Raw genomic sequence first — 23,309 nt, 5'->3', positions numbered from 1 at the left:
AACATCATCACAGCACCACATTCTCTTTAGGAGCATCACAATAAACCAGTGAATAGTAAAAAAATACTTTAATATCATCAGCATACAGACAAAACATCCATTGACACTGCAGGGAATGCTAACTCACACAGACTAGAGCTGCTTTCAGGGGCTGTCAGAAATTACAAAATTGTACATCCATGTCTACAGCACGAACAACACTGGACCACGGAGCACCTGAAGGCAGCAGGACGAATTTACAGACGAGTCATGAAGGCAGCATGGACAGAAATGCTGACCCTGCAGCAACATCTGGTCCTTAAAGGAGCATTCCAATATTTAGAACATAGCCCTTCAAATTAAAACCTTGCTGGATCAGTTGATTCTTTCCAATGGCTGAGGGCCAATCAGACACGGATCAATAAAAATTGTACCAATAAAAAAATCTTTGAGTTTGCAGCTCCACCTCTGAGTGAACTCAGGGTAAACAGGTGAAGCGAGTGGCAGCAGCCTGGCAGTGTTGATCAGATTTGGTCCGGATTGGTTCAGTTTGGTATAAGATCCGTTTCCATGGATACCAGAGGTCTCAGTGGCTTTCAGTCCAAATGGTGACCCAGTGTTTCTGGATCTTCTGGTTCTGGGTCGAAGTCACTTGTTCCTGGATCAGGAAACCATCATCATCGACATGCTGCTCGGTGTTACCCATAATCCTTCTCTGCTGGAGCACCGCCGTCTGCCACGCCTCAGGATGCACAAAGAACTGACACTGCAGAAAAAAAAAAAAAACATTGTTTCCACTCAACCACAGCGGACAGGTGAGCAGACTGACTGGTGAACAGGTAAGTAGGCGGACAGGTGAATGGGTCAGGATTAAGGCAGGTAAATGTGCAGCAGGTGTGAGAATCAGAGACCAGACAGCCTGAAATGTTTTAAGCTTTATGGTGAACATATTCTCTGATTGGTTAAAAACGTCTAATGATGGGCGTGGCCTTATCTGCAGACAGATACTAACCAAAACATGGCTGCTAAATTTGATAAAGTATAAATTATAAAGAAAGAGACATTCATAAAACTAGGAAGACAGAAGTTAGTCCTTAATTAGCAAGCGGTACTAACCCATCTATAAAGCAGGCAGTAAGCACCACAAAGCCACGTCCTTGCAACTATCTGTACAGTCTGTAAGCAGGCAGTAACCAGATTGTAAGCACAAAGTAAGTTGTTCAGTGTTCCTTAAAGCAGAGCTTTCTTGCAGCAGTCAGTAAGTGGTAAACAGTCGGGCTGTGGTCCTTGCAACAGGAACCACCTGCAGCAGCTTGTGCAGTCAGTAATCAGCCAGTAAACACAATGTAAGCAGGCAGCAAACAGTTGTTGGTCCTTTAAGCAGGGCTGTCTTGTAGCAGTCAATAACCAGACCGTTAGCAGTCAGTAAGCAGTCGGCCAGTGGTCCTTACAGCAGGGCTCTCCTGCAGTAACCAGTGCAGTCAGTAAGCAGTCAGTAAGCATCCGGTCAGTGGTCCTTACAGCAGGGCTCTCCTGCAGCAGCCTGCCTGGCCTCAGAGCTCCTCGGTCAGCTTGTCCATGTCAGACGGTTGGCTCTTCATGCAGGCCCTTTGGGTCTTGGCCTCGTACATCTCCCTGGTGCTGGCTCTCTTGAAGAAGCCACACTGAACAGCAGGGGGCAACATAACAATTTACCAACCGGGGTGAGCGACGCCATGGGGATGAGATGATGAGAATGTCTCATGTGGTGGATCCTGAAAACCAGCGTCGGGCTTCACAAACCTTCCAGAGCAGAACGCAGATCAGAGCCAGTAGCAGAACTCCAGCCAGGACTGACACCACTATGATCCACCAGGGGGCGCCAGAGTTCAGCTGCAGCTCAAACTCTGGGTAAATGTTGACCTCGATCTGCAGACAGGAAGCAGAGACTCAGGGAGGCTGCAGCAGGCCATCAGGCCGGGATGGGAGCAGCAGGGTGTTACCAGTGAGGGGGACGACTTCATGGTGATGGTGCTCTTCGTGGTCTTCAACTTCAAAGTGGCCTGGCCTTGAACCAACACACTGCTAGCATCTCTGTAGTCCTGAAACACAACGGGAGGCTTTCTACTCAGTGGCCACTAGAGTGCACTGCAGCACAATGAAGCTCACATCTACAGTTCACATGCTAATATTCTTTAGTCAACCATTTTATTTATTCGTTTGTGTTTAGGGTTTGGTATGGATTGGACAGGAAGTGACCATGACTCTGGCTGAACTGTTGAAGCTGGCGAGTGTTGCTCAGAACCAGTGGTGGGCACACTTATTCTAATCTGCTAATTTTTCATTTAGCAAACTTTCATTTATCCTCCACTAAATTTCGCTGGATAAATTCTAAAGCATTAATTTATTTTGCTGTTTTGTGAACTTTCAAGTTGAATACAGTTCAAGATCTTTTTTTTATTGAGTAATAGAATATTAAATAATGGAAGTACTAAATATAACTTTATTCATGACAGAAAATATACATGTATATTACATATAATTGATGAATTATGTATAATATAGAATTACAATTTTGATTTGGGGATGACGTTGCGAGTGATAACAGTACTAGCAAGGAAATGTGTCATGAAAAAACTTGTACATAAAACAAATGGCTAAATCTTTGGTTAAGATTTCTTCAACTAGTTAGACATTTATATTCATGCTTTTATTTTGAAATAAGTGAAGCCTGTTTACACAATTTCTTCTCCTCATGTTCACTCTCTTTTTTCTCCATTACCTTTATTTCAAGCAAGAAACATAAAGGAAGAAAATAAAAAACAATAGAGAACAAGCTATAACAATATATGCAAGTTATAAGTGTTTATTTAGAACTCATTAGCATTAGCTTCCACTAAATACCATGTAGCACTTTAGCATTAGCAGGATTTATGGTTAGCGCTACTAACATTTTAACTAGCGGTGGAACCTGACAGATGATCACCGTTCTGGGTGACGGTACCTCAATCATGGTGGAGTTCCACAGCCGGCTCTTCACCGTCAGAGTTGCAGAGTTGTTCATGTTGAGCAGAGGACATGAGAACTTCACACACCTGGCCCCGCTGCTGCAGTTCTGCAACACATTAGGATGATCACTTTTCTTTTGGACTCCATCGACCTGAACCAGTTAAACCATTGACCTCCATCAGAAGGTTCTCTCTGTTTAACCTTCAGTGCTAACCACTTTTCCAGAAGTCTGGCTTTTTAGCTGGAGCTACAATGTTCAATATGTCAAAGTGGAAACCTTCACTTTGTGGACATGTCCGTTGTCATGTCTTTACCAGTTTAAAGGTCTTTCTCTGTCTTTGCATGCTGAGGACTGGGAGTGTTTTCTCTTGTTTCCTTTCCTCCTCTCCCTTCATCCCCAGACTCTTCCTCATCATCCTCTCATCATCGGACATCTGAACAAACAAATGCATACATCAAGCATTTATTCTGACTGTTATTTTGAAAACAGTGTCTGGGACAGGTGTTGCGGTGGTTACCACAAGCTTCAAAGGGTTGATGATGTCGCCGTGTGTGCACTGACGATTCGAGGTGCCTTCCAAGCTGATCTCTGTCAGGTACAACAGCCACTTTCCGTTCGCCACCTCCTTTGGCCAATCGAACTCGACCTCCAGGTCGCCAAGGTGACCTAGAGGCTTCCCCTGGACGTGAACCTGTTGGGGAACACCTGGTTACACCTGTCCTGTCTCTGGTTTGGAGCAGTCCAGATCATCCAAACAAACCTGAAAGGTGAAGACCACCGGACTGCCCACGTCCTCCGTGCTCTTCATGGCGCGCTCACCAACCACATGACCACCGAAGAAGACTGAACCCGGTTTGATTCTAACAGGAAACAGTCAATCAGAGGACAGCTTCAATTAAACTACTTTATTATTTAGTTTGATCCAACAGAACAAAACCTGCTACTCTATGATCCAATAAAAGTCAGAAATAATTCACCTGTTAAGTTTATGGCCACTAGATGGCACCCTATCACTAACCTTTAGTGAGGTTTGTTTTTTACTCATGAAGCAACATTGTGTCAACCTACTGAAAGCAGAATGGTGCCTGCTTTCCTACCAGCTGTTCATCAGTAAACTGAATCAGTTCTTACAGAGTGAGAGTCGCCTGCAGGGAATACTCCACCAGCAAGCAGACGAAGACTGGAGACAGGTCTGACTGGTTGCTGAGCCTGAAGACACAGAGACACACATCAGCATCCGGTGGTACAAACTCAGACCGAGACGTGTGAGTGGATGCCCTACGTGGACAGGACCAGCTGAGACTGGATTTCCTTGGTGTCCAAAGCGATTGCAGATGGCTCAAATTTAATGAACATCTCAATCTGGAACACAGGAGCAGAGAGTACAGACAGACTGTGATGCTACAGCTGGAACGCCACATGCAGGAACGGGTATTTACCTTCTGGTTGCTTCTGAAGGGATTCCCCAGCTGACAGAGAAGAGTGGCCCCTTCAACAGAACACTCAATGGCTCCTGAGCTGCCCCCCTGAAACAAACAGAAACACAACAAAAAAATAAAGACCCAGATCCTTCAGGGTTCACTCAAGTCTCCTGTGGTTTCTCACTGGGACTAAAACGGTAGGCAACTAAATTCCAGTGCTGAAGTGTCCAAGAAATGTTCTGAGTGTGACTGATCAGATTAATACCCAATGAACTCAAGATTAATTTGGAAATCAACTTTTTAGTGACAGAACTCTCTTTAGGAGTCAAACCAAACCCATTCCTTCTATTGTAATGGAAGATTCAGGGACTTTTCAGCCCTGATACTTTGGTATACTTGGTTCGATTAGGGATCAAAGTGGCAACATTCATAACATTTTCAGCTGCTGCGGTACACTTTCACGTGGTGCCTGTTCCTGTAGTGGTGATGAATTAAAACCAAATTAAGGAAAAGACACAAACACCTCCTAAAAGACACGAGAGTAACTTCCTTCTTCACATGATATTAAAAATGGAGTGGTGTCAGATTTAAGCGGTTGTACAATTTCTCTTTTGACTGGTAAAAAACCTTGAGATATTTCTCCAGCTAGCGCTAGATGCATGTTTGTTTTGGTTGTATTTACCCATAATGCCCTGTGCTATATTCTGCTCCCTACTTTTGGATTGGTGTCCTCTCCTTTTGCCGTTCGAATCGCGTCAAAGTTCACTTCGACCTAACTGATATCTAGGTTTGATCACACATTCAAGACTTTCTGGGCAAATGAGCTGGAGTTGGATTAATGCAGACTAAACAGGACTGGTGTAAATCCATTGTTAATTGGAATTAAAAATCTCATCTTCATTGCCTTTTGTTGGACTCCAGAGTAAACAAGCGATGCCGGGACGCTGATGTTGAGGACAGTGTTGTGGGCATCCTCTGCCAGTCGACCTGGTGACGCCGTGTTGCTGACGTTGACCTCCAGAAATAACCTCCTGATGCTGCTGTTGTAGTTCAGCAGTTGGTTGCCATCCTGCCTGGAAACAAACGGATCAACAACAGAACATCAAGAACCTGATGTGGCTGGAGGAGTTTTTAGGTCCTGGTTGCAGGACGGACTCTAGCTGGTGGTTGTCATAACTTCTTCATCTTTACCCCACCTGTATTTGTCTCAATGGTAACCAGTTCTGATCAGATCAATATTCTGACATGATCCAATCAGCTGTGTCACTCACATGGAGAAGGGTTTGTGGTCCTCATCTGTGAACCGAGCCACCATCTGAAGGTTACTTTGACAGATGTTATCAGACCCACAGGCCTTCTCGATGTGAATCTGAATGATGAAGAAAAGCAAAAATCAAACAGTGTTTCAAAAGATAGTTATTTCTCTGAAAGCAACCGGATCTGACCAGGGTTTTGATGAGTGGAGGTGTCGGGCTTAGGATGGGGAAGCGCTTCAGATTCTGAACAACATTGCTTCTGTTGGGAAGTTTCTCATTTAGAGAGACGTTCAGGGAGAACACCAGAGGCTCCACCACGTTTTGGATGGCACTCTGCAGAACACAGATAAATAGAACATTTTATTTAGTTTACCAGAACATGGGTCAGGTTTTCCAGCTGATAAAGATGTGGAAGTAAAGTAGTCAGAAAGCAAACTATATCTCCTTAAAGTCCAGCATCAACCAACCACTTAAAAAATAGGATCAGAGTTTCTAACAGCTTTTTGTTTTTGTTTAAACTCTGGAGAACAAGAATGTGGACTCTGTCACCAGCAGACTGATTAACACATCACAGCGACGTTTGTCGCAATCTATTGGACTTATCTCTACCAGCAGAACTTCCTCTCACTTAATTGTAGTCAGAATTTCACAGATATCAAACGCAAGTGCCAGAACTCCAGGCAGAAGCAGATAAAAAAAAAGCTCTGATTGATTGAAGAAGCAGCATTTAGCTACAACTAGGAACTTTGACATGTTAACTTTGATTAATTAATTACATAGATATTAAGTTGTTAAACATTTCAACGCAGTTAATCGCAATTTCTTTTATCCACGCAAACATCCCGAGCCGGAACCTCTGTATCGTGTTTCTGCTACGGCCGTAAATCTGATGCACAAGCAACGTCCGCAAACAACATCGATAGAGACAAAGCCGCTTCTCTTGATTCACTGGGGTTCATTTTTGCTTCAAGAAACGATCTGATGTGACGCTGGGCAAGATTATCGCTGTGTGAATATTGCGCTAAACGCAGTTAGTATATCAGCGAAGCCTAAAATAGCAACGCGATGCTAAACGTGTAGCAGCACAGACGTCCCCAACGTCAGCATCCACGGTCTACTTTTCTACTGGATTTTTTCAAATGATCAGCACTTAAAAGCTGAATGGTATAATAGCTCTCATATGAATCTGTTGGTTTCTATAACCTAAATAGAAACCAACAAAATGTCTTTGTGAACTCATATGTTTATTTATTCAATAATTTAGCAACAAAAAGGCTTTTTGAATTGAAAAAGTTCCTCATTTTGTTGATGTCATTTATATATTAAAATATGATTCATTGCGATTAACTGATTACAGACCCTTCAGTTAGCTCAGTTAAAGATCATAAGGTGTTTTCACGGTTCATATTTTCATGTGTGATGAGCTCAGGTGCCTGCAGGTGGCGCATATCTCACCAGCAGTCCGGCTTTCAGGGTTTTACACTTTCCATTCCCTACTGACTGGATGCTGGAGTACACGCTCTGTCTGCTGTCATGGAAACGGAGGCGGGGCGAGAGACTGGTGACGTCACCAGTCACAGTAAAGTTGACAGCTGTGAGAAAAAAACAACAAAACTGAAAACAACTAAAGTTACAACTTAAAACAAGACTTCAAGTTTGTGGACATTAGAAAAAATTGTCACATTCTGCATTTTTTTAATTTAACTACTTAAGCCTTTTTATCCAATATCATAAATACATTAGAAGATGCAAAAAAACAAGTAATTCAGTTTCTTTTGAAAAATATTTCATGAAATAAAATGCAATGAAATAGCATTTCTTTTGGGTACACTTGATCTTTTATAGTAAAGGCTGCATGTGCAGCTGAAAAATCCTTTAACCATCAACATGTGAAACGCTCTGCCCTGTCTGCCTGACATTACATCAGTCCAGTGTACACGTCTTTTGCATTGATTAAAAATTGCATTTTAAATGGTGCTTAAAAGTTTTTTTTTCTTTTACAGAATTTGAACCCAGTGAAGCTTAAACTAGGCCAGTTGAGTAGTTCTGGGTCGAACATATTTACAACCACGCCTTTCTTTTTCTTACATGTAGAACATGTATGTTGTTTGTACAGTTTTGCTTAATTACTTTTGTGAGTATATTGTTCTTTCAGCTACTGGCATGTTTATTGTGTTCATTAAGGATTACTAAATTAGTTGCTGATTATTTCAGTAACTGATTAATCGCTTCATAAACTTTGGGTTTTCCAGGACGACAGAGCAGGCTAAGGTGACAGCAACACAGATGAAATCTCACTCAGAAGGACAAAACAGAAGCCAACATGCTGGGATCAAATCCTAAAAAGAACAACACTTGGTAACAAACCCAACCAACCGTCCCAGATGTTTGGTGTGTTTCTGCTTTGGCCTGAAGAAGTTTATGTGATTGGTCAGGTCTAATACTACTGGGAATATTTAGAGGCTGTTTCTCACTGAGACAGCCAGGGGAAGTTAAGTCCAGAACATTTTCCTGATCTTCATGTGACAAAGTGTCTAATAATCTAATTAGTCTCAGAATTACACTGTTTATTCCATCTAAATCAGATTAACTAACCCAAAACTTCAGATGAGGAACTTCAGGAAATCAAGATGAAGCAAGAATATTAAAAATGATTAGACTTTAAACAAAATGTGCATGAGGTGACAGTTTTACTCTCAGATGATGATCACTCCACCTCATCTACAACCGGTTTATTCACCTCATGAAAGGGGTCACCTTGACTCTGATTGGTCGGATTAACGACAGCGCGCACACACTCTCACAGACCTCAGCGGAGGGAGTGTGTGTGTGTGTGTGTGTGTGTGTGTCAGATGGAATAATATCCGTTTGTTTAATGCGATTTATCATCCACAGAAACACCGGGACACTCAAGGACACGCCATGATGTCATCTGCCGTGTGGGCGGTGCAGGTGTTGTCATAGCAACAGGGTGACCTTCCCTCAGATTGGACAAATTAACACAATGAGGACATGCAGCTCATCAGATATGCTGATTAACAGCGGGGGTTGATTAGCAACATGCGCAGGAAGCAGCTGTCAGTAAGCAGTGTAACTGAGCTTGTTGCATCTCCAGCTGCAGGAGACGCTCCAGTTCGACTCCACCAACGTGGCGGTGAGGGTCAGTCGGACCTGCTGAGTTTGACCTTGAAGCCAGAAGCATCCAGGTGAAACAGCAGCAGGAGGACGACCGCCTCTGGAAAAGCCCAGAGGAAGTTTCAGGAACCTGCAAACCAATGCATCTCAAAGTCTCATTCACAACATTTACAGGAAATAGATAAACTTTGGGATTGAGGATCACAAGAAAGACTGAATTATATAGCTGTCTACCTTTCCAACTATCATTTTAGTAATCGATTATTCTATTTATTATTTGGATGATTACACATTCTGGTGAATTTTTGAGGTTTACCACTTAAGCTTCACAATTTTAACTAATTAGATTTACTTGATTTTCCTCATTTCCTCAACATTTTAATTAGGGATGAAACGATTAATCAGGTCAATCACAATTAATCAAGGATTGAAATAATTGTCAACTAATTTAGAAATCAATTAATTGGAGTATTAAGACTAAAAAAAACATTTGCTGAAAGAACAACACTGTCAACGCAGTAATTAAGTGAAAGTTACAAAAAATAATCAATGGATAACTGAAAATTAACCAGTTAATCACAGAAATTTTATACATTCTGCAGATTTTTAATTTGTACCACATAAGTCTTTTTATGCAATATTAGAAATAAATTAAAAAATGCAAACAAACAATTCAGTTAATTTTCTAAATTATAAATAAACATTTTGGTGAGTAGAACAAATTTACAGACAAGGTTTTTTATCTTAAATGCAAAATGTATGTATGTTTTGTACAGTTTTAAATTAAATACTTTTCCGAGTATGCTGTTGTTTTAGCAAATTTCCTTTTCATTAACTTTAACTAAATTAGTCAATTATTATTTCAACAATCAATAAATCACAAATGATTGTTTCAGCATATGGTTCTACTTTTTTAAAACCTTCATATTGCTCAACACAAATAAACTGCAAACTCACAGATGCTGCTGATGTTTTCTCCAGCGTTGAACTTGAAGAAGAAGCACACCTCCACCTTGATACTGAGAGACAGACCTTGTTAATGATAATTATCACAATAATAACGATGAAGGCAAACTTGAACAGTTTCCTCTGATTCTCACTCGGTCTTATTTCGGGCGACCACACCTGGAGAAACTCTTAACGTGGTGTTCAGCTGGATGACAGGGCGAGATCTGAGGAACCAGCAGAAAATTAAGACCTTCAGCTCAAGCAGGTAAAGCTCTGGTTAGAGAAGCTCTCCTTCAGTACCTGAGGAGGGCGACCGAATCATCCAGAGAGCCGACCAGCAGGTCTGGGTAGTGGTTTCCATCAACATCCACACCGGCAGCCAGGGAATACCCGAAAGTCCTGAACCCAGGAGCTACAGAACGTCCTTCGATCATCTGAGGGGGACAGGTGAAGGCTAACAGGTGAGGTGGTTGAATTACTAACTTAATTTAGTGGAAGGGTTTCAGTATTGATATAATCCTGGGGTCTGACTTTCTTTTTGGCATGTACCCATATGCTTGTAATCATAATCTGGTTCAGGGGATAAAGGAAGTCACCTGACTGGTTTGGGATTGAGGTAAAACCTCCATACTCAGCTCAAGCTCCTCTTATCTCCTCTAGATGGAGATAAGTGGAGTTGGAGTTGCCCGTGGAGAGCATTGTTTGATACCTGACTCGGTTTTGCAGAGATTCCCTCTTTGCTCCCAGTCCAGATCATCACACATCCAGTATCGTGAAAAGGAGCTCCCACTGCAAAGTCTGAAACACAACATCACATCACCCCGACTGATTACTGATTATTAGACGTCAGCATTGTGCTGCTGCCTCACCCTGGTAGCCATCTTGGTTGAGGTCCCCTGCTGCAGCAACAGCCATTCCAAAAGCAGATCCAACTGAACCCATCAGAACCACAGTGGGTTCAGAGTGGAACCTCCCTCCTGCGTTCATGTAAACATAAACTGCCCCGCCCACCTCCTGCTGGCGGTTGAAGTAAAAAGGAGCGCCCACCAGCAGGTCATTCCACCTGCAGGCCAAAAAACCAAACAGGAAGTGAAGCACTTTTCATCAACCAGATCAAAATGCAGGTTCTGCGTCTGTCATTGCTGTATCAAAATGATTTCTCACCCATCGCTGTTCAGGTCTACAGCTACCACGACGTTACCAAAGTATGAGCCAACCTGCTGACCTCGTAGAGTCTGCTGAATCACCAGATCTTTGGACCGCTTGACCGCCAGCATCACAGAACCACGGGCGTCCATTTTATTGTCCCTGGGAGCCCCTGTTCACAAACACATCAACACATTGGTCAGAACATCAACAGACCCCAGGAGCTGATGAGGAATGAAGGTTGGCTTCACCTGCTACGATGGTTTGACTCTCTGCAGAGAGAAGGTGAAGAGCCTGAGTGACCGAGTATCCTGCAGGAACACAGTTTAGTTTTTAAGATGCTTCTTTAATTTCAAAATGAGAGCAGCTGCAGTTTGATGTGTTTAACTGGCTATCATTAGCATAAACATCACAGATCATCGATTCGCTAGAAAGACTGAAGGTTCTCAGGCATCTTCTGAGCTTCCCTGATGCTCCTCAGAGAAGATGACATGTTGAGAAGGAAGGAAGCTCAGATCAGATTCTCAGGAGAAGAATCACTGAAACAGATAGCTCACCTAAATAAATATTCCTATAACTTGAGTTCTTGTAGTCAAAGGAGTTCTTTGTCGAAATAAGGTCATTGTTCGGATCCATCCAGAAGGCATAAACATTTCCTGGAACACACACATTAAAAAGTCAATAACACTGGAGAAAAGAAATGCATGAAACAAGAAAGGAATTTTATTTATTCTCATTTGAAAAATTACTTCAAAGTTCTGCAGAGACCAGAACACATCCTCTATATCTGTACATGCCTCTGATTTAAACTTCAATGTATCTGAGTTGGGACCACATTAAGACAAACCAATTTAGTTTCTATAAAACTCAAACAGCTCAAGACCGTTATCTCCAACTTGGAGGTGCTGATTCTTATTCCAGCTGCTTCACACTCAACTGGGAAATGGTCCAGATCACGGTCTGATGAAGCCAACAGAACCACATCGTTTGCAAAACGCAGAGACCCAGAAGGCCACCAGAACGGTTACCCTCAACACCTTGGCTGTGTTCACGAACCAAATCAGCGACAAAGGGCAACCTGGAGGGAGTCCAACTCTTGTTTTGTGGACATGACTCAGTGTATAATAATGGCGCCTGCAGGTTCATATCACTAGCTATATATCAGTGGGTCTGAATGGTTGTGGACTTGGAAACCTGGAGGTGAGGAAGTAACCAGACATGTGATGGTGACATCATAGAGGGGCGGGACTGAACAGAACAGGTACCCCGCCAACTGTAGCTCCCAGGTGAGCCAAAGATGGCGTCGGTGTGCGTGATGAAGGCGGAGATTCCAAAAGTACACATGCCCTCACCAGTGTGATCCTTCCTGTAACTAAACACACACACACAGGTACAACAGGTAAATGTAGCCTCTCCCACATACTAAACATGGAGTCATGTGACCTACTCGCAGTTCTGCTGTATTTGCTCCCAGTTTAGCGGCTCTTCATCATGACGTGGGCCGTTTCTATGGAGATAGCACCGGCCAATTAGCTTTCTATCTCCTTGGTACACCTTAACGAACCGGTGCCCACATGCCTGCCAAGACACACGGTTCACGTTAAATTATTTCAGTTTGTGGTTAATAAACATTTAATTACAGCAGAACGTTTGGTTGAAATAATCAGCCAATGAGAGCAGAGTCTCACCAAGACCCTCCCTCCAGGTCGGCCCTGACTGGCTACTGTGACGCCCAACCACATGTCCTCCTGCTGGTCCTCAGTGGGGTCCAGGTCTGCAACAGCACAAAGACAGAAAACTGGTATAAAGTACTCCAATGAGACATGTCCCCCTAGAAAAAAAAACAAAGGTCTCAGATTGAGGAATTTGACTAGGTCGTTGCAACCCATTTGATTCTTTCATTTATCAGTCATTCTGTTGAAGATTTGAGTTTGGGATCATTGTTCTGTCGATGACTGTGGTTGGACCAACCTTCAGCTGTTGGACATTTGATTCTAGAATATTTAGGCATAAAAATGAGTTTATGGTTCAGTCAGGTTCCCAAATTTACTTAGAACAAGACAATTTACCATGTTATAAGGGAAATAATCTGCTAGTGAACAATGTACATTTTCATCAATATTATCAATTATTAACTCACAAAAACTCTCCTATATCTTGCTAACATGTTAGTTATAAGTTAGTTCTGTCTTATGTCAAATGGAAAAAGATGTTTGCACTAGAAACTAGACTACACTACTTGGTAAGAGTTTATGTTTTGCAGCGTATTCCTATTCCCTGTGGCACAGTATCTACATTATCAGTCATCATGCACCAGCTGTCATGCTTTAGTCTATTTGTTTTTATTTTTGTGTTAAATTTTACCTCTGGGTTATTTTTACAGTGAGTCCTGAATATGCCCCACTCAGGATCTTAATAATGGGAGTGTGGTTGTGTTGTTCTGAAACAGACAGCAGATGTCACAGCTCAATGACTGATGGACTACCCATAATGCACCAAGATGGCGATAAGATCACAGGCGGCAACGAATCAGTCAGCTAATGAACTGAAAGTCCAGAGCCAAGCAGCTCAAATGGGTTGTTTTCTTCCTGTGTCATGGCTGTCAGGCTGATGGGATGATTCACCTGTCATGGACGAGCTACCATTAATCAGCTGTTTTAACTCTCTTGTTACTTTCTTAAGATGTATTAAAACTACAGTTAATAACTGGGCTGATGTCATTTCAGTCCAATGTTCTGCCAGGACGTCTTGGGTCAAGTCATCTTTGTTTGTTCTACCACCTACACTGGAAAATCATAAAATCTTTAGTATTTTTCATCTAGTTTCTTGTGTTTATATTTATATTAAAATGAGACAAAAATAATTTAAAAGTAACTTTTTCAGTAACCCAAATAAACTTGTGTTAAGTCAGAAGATCTTGACTATAGATTAAAAAAAAAAGTGTTGGTTCCACTGGAAGATTTTTTTTCACTTAAAACAGGAAAATGTCTTTTTAGAAGTAAAAAAAATCCCGACTAATACAATAAAACTAATACATTGTAATCTATATTCAAGAATTATTGACCGAAAACAAGCACATATATCTTGATGAATAGTTATTTTGAAGTTATTTTTGTTGTATTTCATGCATACTAAATTAAGATTGTGTGTTGGTTTGGTTTGACTTTATTTAATGTAGTGTACTTTTGCAGTGTACTGTAGCACTGTTTTGCAGATAAAAGTCTTTAAAGGCCTCTGCAGTGGGAGCTGTGTGTCAAACCAAAGTTCACTTCAGGCTGAACTCCAAAATCCAGAAACCTCCTCTGAGAATAACCAGGATGTTCAGATCCCCGAGTCAAAATGGTTTTTCAGGATTTGTTGCTATAAAACTGAAAGTTTTGGAGATCCTGAAGGATCTTTGTGTCCGTCATGTGTCATGTGGCCTTATGTGGTCTAAGCTTAATTTGCTCCTTCTTGCTTAGAAAGGCCAGTAAGGATCAAACTTCCACCTTATTCCCAAAGATCTGTTCTCCACTCTACTGGGAATTTGGGAACCAATTTTCATGAACAAACTGTTGGCCAACGGAGGCTTCAGAGTCTCAGAAGACATCCACATCCCTCAGTGTGAAACAGGAAGTAGGATGACATGTTAAGAGGGGGAACTTACTTTGATCTATGAATGTTATCCTACTGCACTCAGATGGGTTAGCCGTGACCGGGCAGCTGTACACGCCTCCTGTTCGATTGGCTGGAACGTGAGGCTCCGCCTTCTCCCTGGGAGCGCCGACCAATAGCCTTTCAGGAACAGAGGTAGGCAGGGTTACCTGTTGTCTGATTCTGTCTTATTTTTCATGTTGATGTTACAAGTTGTTTTTTTGTTTTGTTTTTTTTTTGCTGCTGATGCATCTTGTACTACAAACAGTCAAGCACTAACTAAATGAATACTGTTTTATTTATTTTGAACAGACAAAAACGAAAAACGCTTTTCAGACAGAAAATGTAGTATTTTCTGATTTAAAAAATAATTTAATTGTTTATTTGAACATAAAGGAACAGTAGTTGTTGCATTTTAGGCTGGAAAATGTTAATTTTCTTGCTTAAAAAATAATTGAATTATTTGTTTAGTTGCATCTTTTATATTTCTAATGTTGCATACAAAGGATGAAGTGGTTGAATTAAAAATCTGCCGAATATGCAAATTTTAAAAATCTAATCACAAGGAATATTTGGATGATTAATCGATTATTCTGACGATTAATTGATTAATCATCAGATTAATTAATCAATTTGGGCATTAACTGTCAGATAACTAATTGATTAATCGATTACTGAAATAATTGCTAGTTGCAGCCCTGGTGTTAGATGTTCGGTGTTAAAGGAACAGTGTTTTCAATCCTAAATGTCATCCTGATTGATGGCAGTGACCCGTCATGGTTCTTTGGGTTTCCAGGAATCACAACCTGAGCTTCCCAATGGAGGTCATTGATGCTTAAACTGACTGTTTTTATATTTGAGTCACATTTCTTTTGAGTCTCAGGATAAATGGAGTCTGAAGGACAGAGGGGACACCCAATAACACAATGACAGACTGAGGACAAGTGTCTCCCTCTGATTAGCTGAAGTCATGTGACATAAATCAGCTGGAGGACAACAAACTGTTTGGAGGTCAGTGTGAGTCAAGCGTGACCGGATAGGACCCATCCTGACTGGACTGGACTGGAAACACTGGAACAATGAGTCAATCCAGCTGGGAATTCATTTAAAGGTGACCTGTTGTGCTTCCTTGAACAGCGTAGGACAGGTTTAAGATGTAAACAAAACATGTTTACTACATCTTTTCAACAAAATCATTCTTAGAAAATGATATTTTAGTGTGATCAGTTCAGAATGAGTTGATTTAGGCCGTCTTGTCACTTTAAATGCAAAAAAGCGGCTGCTGGCCACGCCCCCTTACTCAACTGTTTCACTTGTATGTTGAAATGGCTGCAAACAGATGAGTTATACATCCGTACATCTCTGAAAAGCAGAATTGGAGCCTCCTGCATAACCAACAAGAATACAGCTAGTGGTTTCCATATGATAAGTCAACAACAAAACACATGTCTTTTCCAGCAGCCATTGTACAGCACATACAGCAGTAAAACCAACTGAACAAATGTACTGGAGCTCCACTTGGGTTGCTAGGTAATGACACAGTGCTTGCTTATTTGTCCCATTGCATTCTGGAGGTTTTTGAAATGGCTCATTTTGGAAAAACCAAAAAACTAACTTATTGCCAAAAAACAAACAAACAAAAAAAAGGTTGAACTGCTTTTAGAAGCATCTGCCTGTACAAAAGGAGGTACAAAAATGTAAATAATGTGAATTTTGGACAATACTTCCTGTCAAAGTGAGGACTGGAGGTCGCCATGGAGACAAAACGATGCAGCATTCACGTCTTTAAATGCCAGAGGGATGGGTGGCTCCTCTTACTGACAGGAAATCTGTGGGTGTGACCACTTCCTGTGTTCACTCAGATACTTTAACTCTATGTGACCTCTAACCTGTTCTCTGCTCAGGTAGGTTGCCATGGTGATGGAGTAACAGCAGTGTCAGAGAAGAGCAAAAGCATCTATAGGAGATAAGTTATTGATTCCAGGATTGTCCTCCATGTCTTCTGGGAGAACTAATCCAGAATCCAGAAATTAATTTCAACGACTTCCAACATCCCTCAGTCCAAATTGGACTTCAGACGTCTCCTGGCAGAACTCAGAGTCTATATTCTGCTTTCAAGAACCAATAAAACCCCATCGACTCGCTGGATAGCCAATCACGGGGCTTGGAGTCTGATTAGAGGAAACTCCGACCTGCAGCACCTGAACCTCCAGAGGAACATCACTCTGTGCATGAGCTACACCCACAGCCAATCCAATTAACAGACATAAAGAGACGGTAGCCATGGCGACCGTGGAGACAGACAGCTGGGTGACCTCCGGTTGAGCCGCGCGAGGATCTCCTTCAGGAAGCGGCAGCTCAGGAGGGGATGAGACACGTATGTTCAGAGTCAGAGCAACATGGAGCAATCAGCTGCTCAAAGGGAGGGGGAGTGTGTGTGTGCATATGTGTGTGTGTGTCTGTTTGCGTATATGCGTGCATGTGTGTGTGTGTGTTTGTGTGTACAGGGGAGAGGGGGCGTACCATGTGACCTGTCAGCATCTACAACTGCTTAAGCTCATAGCGAGGCTGTATGTGATAAACTGTCCTCCAGAACCAGCTCAGGCTCCCAAAATAAAGTTTGTCCACTTCCTAATGTTCCTTCTTATTAAAGTTTACTCTGCAAAAACACAAAGTCAAAAAACTAAATCTCAACAAGTACTTTTGGTCTGTTTTTTAAGACTTGTTTGAAATAAGAGGTAGATTGTTTTCAGTCAAAAATTTCTTAATATTGATTAAAAAAATACAAGTTCTTTGGCAGATTATTTCACTTATAACATGATGCTTTTCCAATGTTATAAGTGTAAAATAATCTGCCAGTGGAACTTGTACTTTTTCATCAATATTGAGGAACTACTGACTTAAAACAAGCTCATATATTTTGCTGTAAAGTTGCTTGTTAGTTTTGTCTTAAAGTGTACTAAGATATTTGCACTAAACATAAGATGTAAGATTTTGTATTTTTGTTGTCCAACTAACCTCCAAATCAACTTTTTGTGCAGATAAACTGTCTAAATTGGTTATTTATGGTTCTGTTTTTATGGTTCTGTTCATATATTTGTAACATTTTTGTGTAAATTTGTTTTGTTCTGCCTAAACCGTCTCACTGCCGGCCTCCTTCTGCCCAGCGGTTCCTAAGCAGTTGAATTTTCCTGTTAGTTTCAGTGGAACAGCTTATGCTCTGCGTTCGAATGTAAAACCGTCTCAGTCAGATTCACGGGGCTCCGGCGGCGAGCACAGAGCGACACCGGAGTGGATTCTCACTCCTGTCCCCTGATCCCACTCCCACAGAAAAATTCCTGTTCCATCCCACGGCTGGTGAAATTACTTCCACTCCCATTTTTCTTCTTTTAGTCTTCAGGCAATACACTAAATATTTATTTTGTTGTCCCTATTCTTCATTAACTTACTTTGTTTTCTGTGGTTTTAATTCAAAAGATGTGAAAACAAGAATAGTTTGTCTGTGATAATATAGGGAGGCATTTATACCTTTGATCAAAAAACTTTTACTAAAGGGCTCAAAACAACTAAGTTTTCAATAGAGATTTATCTGTCAAAATGTAGTAGGAAAAAATAAGAAATTATGAAATTAATTTCAGAAATTTTGGAGAAAAAAACATGGAAGTTTCTGAGTTTAAGCAGTTGAATTTCTGAAAATGTCTGTGTTTAGAAAGTCAAAGTTCTTCTGCTTTTAAAACTCAGAAAATTCAATTTTTTCCAGAAAATTTCTGAGATTATCTCGCAAATTTCTGACTTTTGAAATTCTGAAATTTCCCAGATTTTTGTCTCAAAAAATTTGGAGATTTTCTTGTGGAAATTTTATCCTTGATATTTTCTGTTTACAATGATCCTAACACATAGAAAAGTCTCTTATAAGTTAGTTTTATCTTATTCCAGATATTTGCACTACAAAACAAGACCAAAATTACTTGGTAAGAATTTGTGTTTTTGCAGTGTAGGAAGCATTTTATGGTTGCATAAAAGTCTCCAACAACAGAAAAAGAGTCGCTAGACTTATCATGTTTTGAAAAAAAAAATCTAAAAAGTCAATAAATAAAGTGTCACAGTGGATACGTAAGCACCATATGATTTTCTGGAGAAAGCTTTTGTTTTCCATTGTGGGTTTTCCATATAATCGTTTCTGATCTGAAGTTGTTGCCTGATTCCTGCGGCCCCTTTCTGCTCCAGCTGCTGCCGTTTTCTCAGGCTGCAGGAGAATTCAGACACATTATTAACACTGCAGGGCATTCACCTGACTCCCTGTGCTGCACATTCACACACAGCTCTGATCTGATGGAGCCTCCTCATCATGGACGGTTATCCACGTGAGTCTCATGGAGCCGGATCAGCAGCAGCTGGATGGAGTCGGCCTCCTCAGAGGGAAACCACTTATCACAAACTGGGAGATAAAACTGCACGGAGTGGAGAACCAGGAGAAACTCTCAGAAGACCGGAGACTGCATGGAAATCTGAGCTCCAGACCTCTGAGGAAACGCAGACTGATTGGTTCTGACCCGGTTGTAGTTGAGCAACAACTCCTCCAACTCTCACAGCTGGCTTCATGAATCATTTGGATATTTCTTGGTAATGATGATGGGGATACTGGATGTGTTCTGATGGGGTGCTGCTCCATCCTTCAGTATGAAATAATACCATTTGTTTGAGCGTTACATGCTGCAAGTCCATCAGAACATTTTTATCTGACTTGATAAGCAAAAATCTGATGAAAGTAAGAAATAATATTGACCAACGATGTTGAAGTTTTGAGTTATTTTGGTTTGATCACCCAGACCAAATAGGAACATAATTCATTAAAAGTGACCTATTATGCTTCCTTGAACAGGTTCGGATTTGTCTACGGTCTATACGAAACACATTTAATTAAAGTTTTTGCACAAAACCATTCTGGTCGGTTCAGAATGAGCGTCCTGTCACTTTAAATCTATAAGCTGCTGCTGGCCACACTCCCGACTCAATGTTCACACTCACACTCAAACAGATGCACATTTATACAGCTGTACATCTTTGAAAAACAGAAGTTGAGCCTCCTGCACAACCAACAATAATACAAGTGGTTTCTGAAAATTCACTAGGACAAAATGGTTGTTTTTACAGCTGTAAAACCAGCTGACAAAAGATGGCAGATCGCCACTGGGGTTACGGGGCCAGACATGACTGGGGTTGCTAGGTAACGACGCAGTCCCCAGAAGTTTTTGAAACAGCTCATTTTCCAGGCACCGAAAAACATTGACTTATTGCCAAAAGAACTGTTGTGGGGATTTTTTTAGTGTTTGGCTGGTTTTAGGAGCAGGTGAAACTCAAATGAAAAATGTCCAAAATGTGAATTTTTGCACAAAAAATCCCCTTTAAAATACTTCTCTACTGCAAAAACAAACACATTTTCTGTGCTTTCACTGAATGGGTTTGATTCCAGATATGAATAATAGCAGCACAAAGTGAGGAAGTTGGGCTATGAATTGATGGATGGTTGTTATGTGGGTTCTGAACTCCGCAGTGCATTAATGAACCATATCTCCACTCAATAAAAGGTTCCTGTCTCTACAAAATGAAGCTGTAATAACATTAACTCTGCTGAGAAACATTTCATATCTCAAACATTCACAGGGAACCCAGACAACTGCTGTTAGAGTTCTAGTCACGCATGTTTCAGTGCATGAGGGCCAATCAGACCACAGATTTATTTAACGCTCAGAACAGGAAGCTGAGGTTTCACATGGCTGTGAGCAACGGCTCGTTTCTGAACGGCAGTTTGCATTTATGCGGACACACCTGAGACGTTCAGAGGAAAGGAGAGCAAACACAGAACCAACAGAATGTCATAAATCCAGGAGCCGAAATTCACAGCTCCAACCTGAAAATGTGAAAATATTAATCTGCTAACGAATCTTTACTCCAAATCCTCAGATGTTTGGAAAAAAAATTCCTGGAATGAATTATCTGATTCAAGCAGCTTCTGAAAAAAATGTATATCTTGCTAATTACTCAGAAGATGTTGACACTGGATTATAACTCAGATTATGTTATGCTTTGTGGATTAGAAGGGCAGATTATGTGATACTGTGAGGAGTAGAGGAGCAGATGGGTGCAGGTGTGTGGATTAGAAGGACAAGTGTATAGATTACAGGGGCAGGTGTGTGGATTAGAAGGACAGGTGTATAGATTACAGGGGCAGGTGTGTGGATTAGAAGGACAGGTGTATAGATTACAGGGGCAGGTGTGTGGATTAGAAGGACAGGGGTATAGATTACAGGGGCAGGTGTGTGGATTAGGCGTTAACTCACAGGTATTTCCCCGTCTCCAGATCCTCATGCAGAGCAACAGAGAATCCAAACAGATTCTTGCTCCCGATTGCCTTCAGCACCGGAAACGACGTGTCAATGTTGATCGCCACGTTCACACTGAGACAGACGCTCAGCAGCACAAACATATCTGTTGCCATGGAGACTCACACCTGGAGGGAATGAGAACCTCAATCACGCTAACAATTTTATCAGGGTACACTTCCCACTGAGCAACAGCCAACAGAAATGATGTGTGGAGCGCTCTAAGGTGATTGGTTGATTGGATCTCTAAGGTGATTGGTTGATTGGATCTCTAAGGTGATTGGTTGATTGGATCTCTAAGGTGATTGGTTGATTGGATCTCTAAGGTGATTGGCTGTCACCTGTCTGCCAATCTGTAAGGTAAGAAACTTCATCCAATCACAATCTTTACCTCTGTCAGCTCCAGTCATTACAGGTAGAAACTAGAGATCAAACCTGAAATCTGAGTATAGTGTCAGAGTCACATAAAGACGGTAACAAAGCCAGCCTTCTGTCACCTGAAGAACAACTACCTTTGTTTCATAATATCTGTAACATTGATGTGTATTGATTATTTTATCTTAATGTATTTCATAAATTTATGATCAACACATGAAAGATTGTATTGTCATGTTATGTTTTATTCTATACTATTTGGGTAGAGATCTATATAACCCCTTTGGATTTTTCCCCTTTTTGTACTGTCATTATTTTTCTAAAAAATCTTTGTGCAAAGCTAAACTAAACTGGACAAACAGACATGACTTTACTTGACTAAGACAGTTTCCACTCTTCATATTTATGCACATTCAGAAACATTTTTTGCTTGAATGTTTAAAATAAGAAGTTGTGAACATTTTAGTCACTTCTAAAACACCCCTGATATTTGATTAAATGTTTTTTTCCAAGTTGCATCTCAACTTGGAATGCTTTCTGGATCCACAAACCATTTATTTTAACTGGTTGGACAATTTTACCAGTTTCTCTGCTGAAGAAAAGGATTCCAACATGCTGATTGGTCCCTGTTATACTTTAATTGTCTCATTTTGGTGAAACAAAGTGAGACGATAAGCCGTAGGACACCTGCAGCTGGAAAATGACTGCTGCTCGGTCAGCTTACAGAAACAAGATGAACTCTGACCTGAAGCTGCTCCCTGATGCTTCTGGGTGAAGGGATCTGTCCAGATGTCCTCGTCCTCCAACTGTCTGACTGCGGGCGGCTCTGCTCCGTCTGACTTCTCCGTCTGCTGAAACGATCTTCTGCACGCGCTCAGATCAGCCTCTCTCTGTATCAGGTCTCCCTCCCTCTCTCTCTCTCTCTCTCTCTCTCTCTCTCTCTCTCCCTCTCTCTCTCCTTCATTCTTATTCTTCAGCTGTGCTCGCTCGTCCTGAAATGAAATCATGTCTGAGTGAGTTAACCCACCCACACACACACTCCTGTTATTAGTGTGTGTGTGTGTGTGTGTGTGTGTGTGTGTGTGTGTGTGTGTGTGTGTGTTTGTGTGTGTAAAAGTGAATGTTTTTGTCTCACACTCTCAGCTCAGTTTATTTCAGCTTCCTGTCTTTGTCTTACTTCCTTTCTCCTTTTTCTAATTTTCACAAAGACACACACGCACGCGCGCGCGCGCACACACACACACGCACACGCACGCACGCACGCACACATACACACACACACACACACGCACACACATCCCTACAAACCTCTGAGAACGCTCAGTGACATTTATCTCTTGTCAGGTGTTAATCTGGACGTTTTATCTGCATCAAGGACGAGTTTATCAGTTCCAGCTCTAACTGACTCCATGGACTGATAAAAAAAAAACTGTAGTTTCTGTGCTTATCATAGTTTTAATATGGCAACAGTCAAACCAAGGTTCTTCAGGGCCAGTTTGATGTTCAGGTCTGTCATGTTTTGATGACCACCGTCACTGTGAGAGGTGGGCAGAGTAGCCAAAAAATGTACTACAAAAAGAGTAGCAGTACTTTAACAAAAAAAACATGTTTGTTTTTAATTCAGTGGGTAGAAAATCCAGAAATTTTACTCAAGTAAGAGTAGAAATACTTCAAAATAAAATTACTCAAGTAAAAGTAAAAAGTACAGTGTAGTACAAATACTCCTAAAAGTAAATTTTTTAAAAAGTTACTTAAGTAAATGTAATTAAGTAAACATAACTAGTTCCTACCCACAATGTTCATTGTAAATTGCACTTCTTTGCAGATCTGCTGGTGAAAACAGGGTTTTATCCTGCAGCCCCTCATCACTCTGCCTCACTCTGCCTCCTCCGTGCTTCACCTGAGCTAAACAAACCTGCATCATTACGTCAGGATCAGAGTTTCCTCACAAAGATGAACTGATGAACCTCCCAGGTTATCTGATGCTGCACAAAGCCCAATCAGAGGAGGCAGCTGGCCCGTCTCACGATCAAAGGCTTCAGGT

At 41.3% G+C, this 23,309-nt stretch overlaps 1 protein-coding gene across 4 annotated transcripts; it reads right to left on the bottom strand.

Moving 5' to 3' along the window:
- Window positions 1-51: 51 nt before the first annotated feature.
- LOC103146880 (integrin alpha-3-like) lies at window positions 52-22,289 on the bottom strand. 4 transcript variants are annotated; one of them, XM_007564974.2, is made up of 29 exons: window positions 22,011-22,288; window positions 20,849-21,018; window positions 14,521-14,648; window positions 12,563-12,648; window positions 12,322-12,452; window positions 12,140-12,246; window positions 11,432-11,530; window positions 11,126-11,185; window positions 10,893-11,046; window positions 10,598-10,791; window positions 10,438-10,526; window positions 10,029-10,162; window positions 9,881-9,952; window positions 9,738-9,799; window positions 7,101-7,237; window positions 5,835-5,978; window positions 5,661-5,758; window positions 5,294-5,462; window positions 4,408-4,494; window positions 4,251-4,330; window positions 4,100-4,177; window positions 3,729-3,828; window positions 3,486-3,659; window positions 3,282-3,401; window positions 2,963-3,073; window positions 1,962-2,060; window positions 1,762-1,887; window positions 1,501-1,643; window positions 657-745 (listed from the first exon to the last, which is right to left on the bottom strand). In XM_007564974.2, exons 2-28 carry the CDS (start codon window positions 21,004-21,006, stop codon window positions 1,533-1,535), a joined length of 3,108 nt encoding a protein of 1,035 aa, XP_007565036.1. In that variant the 5' UTR covers window positions 21,007-21,018; window positions 22,011-22,288; the 3' UTR covers window positions 657-745; window positions 1,501-1,532. The 4 variants fall into 4 exon arrangements, with proteins under 4 accessions (XP_016533428.1, XP_016533430.1, XP_016533429.1 ...); XM_016677942.1 differs by lacking the exon at window positions 1,501-1,643 and having other exon boundaries at window positions 52-745; window positions 22,011-22,289; XM_016677944.1 differs by lacking the exons at window positions 1,501-1,643; window positions 12,322-12,452; window positions 12,563-12,648; ... (1 more) ...; window positions 20,849-21,018; window positions 22,011-22,288 and having other exon boundaries at window positions 52-745; window positions 12,129-12,147.
- Between the last annotated feature and the right edge of the window lie 1,020 nt (window positions 22,290-23,309).

Source organism: Poecilia formosa, unplaced genomic scaffold (genome assembly GCF_000485575.1).
Source record: "Poecilia formosa unplaced genomic scaffold, Poecilia_formosa-5.1.2 Scaffold170, whole genome shotgun sequence".
Taxonomy (NCBI): domain Eukaryota; kingdom Metazoa; phylum Chordata; class Actinopteri; order Cyprinodontiformes; family Poeciliidae; genus Poecilia; species Poecilia formosa.
The sequence above is the reverse complement of the archived record's forward strand: the minus strand, read 5'-3'. Positions and strand labels throughout refer to the sequence as shown.

What these genes read in the sequence shown, in the direction of transcription:
- LOC103146880 (XM_016677942.1), bottom strand. Translation starts at nt 21,006, where the DNA reads ATGGCAACAGATATGTTTGTGCTGCTGAGCGTCTGTCTCAGTGTGAAC. An exon ending in CTGCAGGCGACTCTCACTCT is followed by an intron (nt 3,829 to 4,099) that starts GTAAGAACTGAT and finishes GTTTCCTGTTAG; the next exon opens with AATCAAACCGGGTTCAGTCT. An exon ending in CGGTGGTCTTCACCTTTCAG is followed by an intron (nt 3,660 to 3,728) that starts GTTTGTTTGGAT and finishes GTTCCCCAACAG; the next exon opens with GTTCACGTCCAGGGGAAGCC.